The sequence below is a fragment of the Berghia stephanieae genome, chromosome 2 (assembly GCF_034508935.2).
Source record: "Berghia stephanieae isolate SIO BIC M18660-M18661 chromosome 2, UCSD_Bste_1.3, whole genome shotgun sequence".
Taxonomy (NCBI): domain Eukaryota; kingdom Metazoa; phylum Mollusca; class Gastropoda; order Nudibranchia; family Aeolidiidae; genus Berghia; species Berghia stephanieae.
In genome coordinates this window covers 95750953-95756507 of record NC_088361.1, presented here as the reverse complement: position 1 = coordinate 95756507, position 5555 = coordinate 95750953, and the positions used below count along the sequence as shown (strand labels likewise).

Here is a 5555-nt window from a genome sequence, read left to right as displayed (position 1 = left end):
ACAAGTGGGAGTGGAACTTGTTATTTCTTATTATTTTATTGTGAAGGTTATCCTCTTACACAGCTTCACGTGCCATGAATTATCGCTGTTTAGTGTTATCATTAATTATGTAAGGGGGAAATCATAGGCCTTGCAGACCGCTATTATATTATACTAAATTAATAGGGCGTAGAAACTGACGGGCCCTGTAAAACGCATCATTAGAGCATAATTACTCATTATGTCGTCCAATTTATAATATGGCCGTTGTCCACCAGGGAAGAGACAAATTATAAACGTTGAAATTTTATAAAAATGCTATCTATATTAAAATATTTCAAACAACCAAAAATTATTTGCTAAGCTACGCCATTGAATGCAACTTTGTCATGATTATTTTCGCAACGTAAAAGAGAATCAACACAAACCATTACTGTAAACATTTAACAGTTTGAGTCATATTTTATTGCTATAACGATGAAAAGATCAAAGGAAAAAAAAAATTCGGCATTGTGAGAAAAATGTTTGGTCACTCAATATCGGTATTCAAAATTTGTTATGCCGCATACAAAATATCACGCATCACTTTTCGTGAGCACGGGAATTGAAATATACTATAGTCCGATTGTCGTTAAAAACATCTTTCTATTTTAATGTCATAAAACTAGTGACAGTTATTTGGAGGGGAAAATTTATAAGTATTTCTCCAGAAAGGCGAAGCGCGGTATATTTTTATGACATGCAGCGAATAGCAATAATTCTAACAGATGGCACACAACTAGGAACTCAGAGTGGAGAGGTCAAATTAATAATTATGTCATCTTAATACTCTTCAACAGTCGTAACGTCACTTCCTTCCTAATGGCGCATGGTAACTTAGTAACACTGGCTCTAAACTATCGGAACAATGGCGGACGCCCGTATGAAATATTTCTCCGGCGAGCATAAAAGCGTGCCCAGAGGAAAAAACCCCATAAATTTGATCATGTTTTGACTTTTACACATTCTGATCACAAGACATATGAAACGTTCTCGCAATCATGAAGAAGAACGAAGAATATAAAGTACTGATTTTTTGTTTGTTTAGAACCAATATGGCCGCCATTGCCGGGCGGCGTGACATCAGACTACTGAATCCAATTATGGATCTCTTGTATTTGAAACCTGCTGTTCCTTTGAAAGGGGTATACTGTACAAAACTGACATGGAAATTGTGATGTTAAAGAAGCTTTGATTCAGTGATATTTCACATTATTACATTGATAGTGCTGCCCTCCCCCACAGTGAACATAATTCACGAACGGCGACCATGTTGCGCACTCCATGGGTGACAACTGGGTTTTTATGACGTGCCTTGTCCGACCTTTATAGATAGTTCGAAGATGACGTCACTCAAGCCTTTGTTGTTATATTTTGCCATCCGCGTTTGTGAGTTATTCTCACTGAACTGTATTAACCAGACTATAAAAGTTCATGGTTACACATAGTTTTGTGTGTTCGTCCGTTATACTTCGGATGGCAATGTTATGAGCTTCTTAGCCAAGCGCATACTATCTATAAGTTAAGTTGTCTTACTCAACAGTTGTCCGGGCGTTATGTCTTTGTGAAAGGCATTTCTCCTCGTCCTCTCTGAGACGGGCGGAAAAATTTGGAGGATTCCCTTTGTTTTTGACATCAATATCTTTCCAAAAAAATAGATATGCACCTAACGGGCTGTTTGTGTCGTCCAATATATTATTATATGGCCGTTGTCCAACGGGGAAGAGATAAATTATAACGTTGTGAAACTGTTTTCAATGCTGTTAAGTACTATATTAATGCTATCTATCATTACACAATTAGAAACAACCCAAAATTATTTGCTAAGCTACGCCACTGAATGCAACTTTGTTATGATTATTTTCTCCACTGGAAAGAGAATCAGCACACCATTACTGTATACATTTTAAAGTTTGAATCATATTTTTTTTTGCAAACGATGAAAAGATCAAAGGAGTTCGGCTTTGTGAGGAAACTGTTTGTTCTATTACGATCGGTGTTCAAAATTCGGAATGTTACTTAAAATATAAGCCCGTATGCAAACAAAATCACGGCATCATATTTCTTAACTTCGGTGGAATTTTCGATATTCCGTGCACTAGGACTTGGACTGACTATAGTGTTAACGCATTGAGCACTTTAGAATGGTACTTGCAATCGGCATAACCGATCAGTATTCCTCCCGCATTGGATAAATAAGACAAAATGAAATATTGTCATTCCAGATAAAAAGCCAAACTAAAAGCGACACACATCAAACTCTAATTTCAGTCTGTATTTATATTGAACCCAAGTCACTTTAAAGCAGGAAATGCAGCATCAATGGACCTGTACAAAAAGTATATAGAGTTAGCAAAAGAACTGAAAATACCAGAGGAAAAAACATTTTCATGGTGTGAAGAAAAGTAGTGAAAGAAGACAGAAAGAGAGAGAGAGAGAGAGAGAGAGAGAGAGAGAGAGAGAGAGAGAGAGAGAGAGAGAGTGAGGTAGAGAAAGAGAGAGAGAAAGAGAGAGAGAGAGAGAGAATTAGAGAGAGACAGACAGACAGAGAGGTATAAAAAAGACCAGAGAGAAAAATTAAAGGAAAACGAAGAAAGAGAAGAGCGTCTGCGCATATGTAAAATAGAAAGAGATAGTGGGTTAGCACAACAAGAGACTAAGAAGTCGGATATAGCATTACAAGCAGAAGTAGAAAAAGCTAAAAACGTGAGTCAGAAATAAAATCATGACAAATCTGATTCCGATTATCGCAACCGATTTCAATATAGAGATCAAAAGAGAACTCTGTCAGCTAATTTCAAAACAGGTAATGGACCAAAAGAGAACTGTGTCAGCTAATTTTAAAACAGGGAATGGACCAAAAGAGAACTCTGTCAGCTAATTTCAAAACAGGGAATGGACCAAAAGAGAACTCTGTCAGCTAATTTCAAAACAGGGAATGGACCAAAAGAGAACTCTGTCAGCTAATTTCAAAACAGGTAATGGACCAAAAGAGAACTCTGTCAGCTAATTTCAAAACAGGGAATGGACCAAAAGAGAACTCTGTCAGCTAATTTCAAAACAGGGAATGGACCAAAAGAGAACTCTGTCAGCTAATTTCAAAACAGGGAATGGACCAAAAGAGCAAAACAAACGGCTCAACGTGAACAAACTGAAATACAGCGCATGCGCAGTGCGTGGTGTCGAACCCAACAGTTCAGAGCAAAAGAAAGAAACTTAAGTCATGGGCCGATTTTATTCAAAAGTAGAAAACACAGCAGATGTTTATTTCAAAATAATTGGTTATCTTAAAGATAGAAACAACAAAATTCAACGGACTCAGCTAATGCTTTAAGAAACATAACTCACTCCAAACAGCTGATTCACTCATCAGACAAAATTAAATGGTTACTGTGCACAGGGAATGTCTCTGCACTCTCAAACATACCGTTGAGGTTCATATTAGCAAAGGCAAATAGTCGGGTTAGAATGCGTCACTCTTAGGGATTCAGGATGTAGTACTTTTGGTGTTAGGGCTTCAATAATCAAAGATGAAGATATATCTGGAAACAAAGTCGAGTGCATGACCTTCAGTAATAACGTTAAAACATTTGACACCACAAATGTTCACATAGAGTCACCATATTGTACAGGCCATGTAGAATGTTGTTTTTTATAAAACGTGTAAATGGCAATGCCGAACTTGTTGGAGGAGAATTACAACTTGCGCAACAAATAGCTTGTCCAGCCGAAACTAGATCTACGGTTAAAAAGCAAGAGTCACCCATGACTATCCCATTAGAACCACAACACTTTGCTCACAATGATTTTGTTAGGCACAGAAGGACGATGATTCCATAAAACTTACTTCACTACAAAATCTCTGGTTGAGGTCACACGGTTGACTTAGGGTCAAAAACCTGATTCAGAAAAACAAACAAAACTCAAACAGTTCCAAACCCCCAAACTAAAAAGGACGTCAGAAAAATGTTAGGTCTCCTAAACCTTCATAGGAAATATGCGCCAATCTTTTCAGATTTTATAACGCCTTTAACAAATCTGTGAAAGAAATCAGTGCCCAACAAAATAAACTAGACAAATGAATATGAAGAAAGTTTCAACAAATCTATAACGGCTCAATGATCTGAATCAATGTTAAAGTTGCCAGGGTAAAGTAAAACGTTCTATGTTAGAACAGATGCATCTTGCAACGGAATTGCTGGTGTTATATGACAAGAACATGCCGGTACACTAATGCCATAAAACTAGTGACAAAAACGACAACAACAACAACTACTACTACTACCACTACTACTACTACTACGACTACTACTACTACTACTACTACTACTACTACTACTACTACTACTACTACTACTACTACTTCTACTACTACCACTAATAATACTACTACTACTACTACTACTACTACTAACTACTACTACTACTACTACTACTACTACTACTACTACTACTACTACTACTACTACTACTACTACCACTACCACTACTACTACCACTACTACTACTACTACTACTACTACTACTACTACTACTACTACTACTACTACTACTACTACTACTACTACTACTACGACCACCATAATATTATGTTACTTTGACTCACCAATGATCACGAGTGACAAAGCAGAAATAATGTAAACGGAGATGCGAGCCATTGCGAGTGTTGTCTATGCAAGAACAATAATTTGTTATTAGAATCCTTCAAATTTTATAACCATTGTTTGACCTTGTATGCGTGTACGTACACGCACGTTGGGCGTGTATATGTGTGTGTTTGTGTGTGTGTGTGTGTTTGTGTGTGTTTGTGTGTGTGTTTGTGTGTTTGGAGAAAGATAATATTTTTGAGGTGTAATTTATTTTCTGATGGTTGCCCTACTTTCGACACCTTCGTCACGAGTTCTGTAGCCTATTTGCTTTTATCCTAACTTGGCTAAAAGGTCCACTGTTCTTTTCTATCTGTCTTATTTCAATATATTATATTATACCTCACCAAAATGATAAACCATGACAAAATTTTTGACCTTAAGTATGTATTACGTCTTCTTCTTCTTCTTCTTCTTCTTCTTCTTCTTCTTCTTCTTCTTCTTCTTCTTCTTCTTCTTCTTCTTCTTCTTCTTCTTCTTCTTCTTCTCCTTTCCCTCCTCCTCCTTCTGCTTCTCTCTCTCTCTCTCTCTCTCTCTCTCTCTCTCTCTCTGTGTGTCTCTCTTTCTCTCCCCCCCCCTTTCCCCCCACCCCCGCCGCTCTCTCGCGCACATACACAGACACACACACACACACACACACACACACACACACATTCACACACACATTTTACGTGCGTGCGAATGGCCACAATAATCAATAATTTTACACAGGATTCTTTGTAAAAAGTAAACAGATATCTACACCAATGACCCTCTGAGGTTTTATGTCGAGTGAAACATTGATTTTGAAGTTGAAATCACAAATTTGATTTGAATTGATTTGGCCCAATGGAGAGAAAGGATGTAGTTTATCATAATTGTTTTATAACATGCTTTAGGCTCGGGGTTCCC

At 37.4% G+C, this 5555-nt stretch overlaps 1 protein-coding gene across 1 annotated transcript in view; it reads right to left on the bottom strand.

Moving 5' to 3' along the window:
• The window catches only part of LOC144965936 (uncharacterized), a 16962-nt gene extending 12185 nt beyond the window's left edge, over window positions 1–4777 (bottom strand). The window contains exon 1 of the mRNA XM_078901809.1: window positions 4625–4777. Coding sequence (XP_078757935.1) covers window positions 4625–4676 — 52 coding nt within the window. The 5' untranslated portion in view covers window positions 4677–4777. The remainder of the gene's footprint in view (window positions 1–4624) is intronic.
• Window positions 4778–5555: the final 778 nt, after the last annotated feature.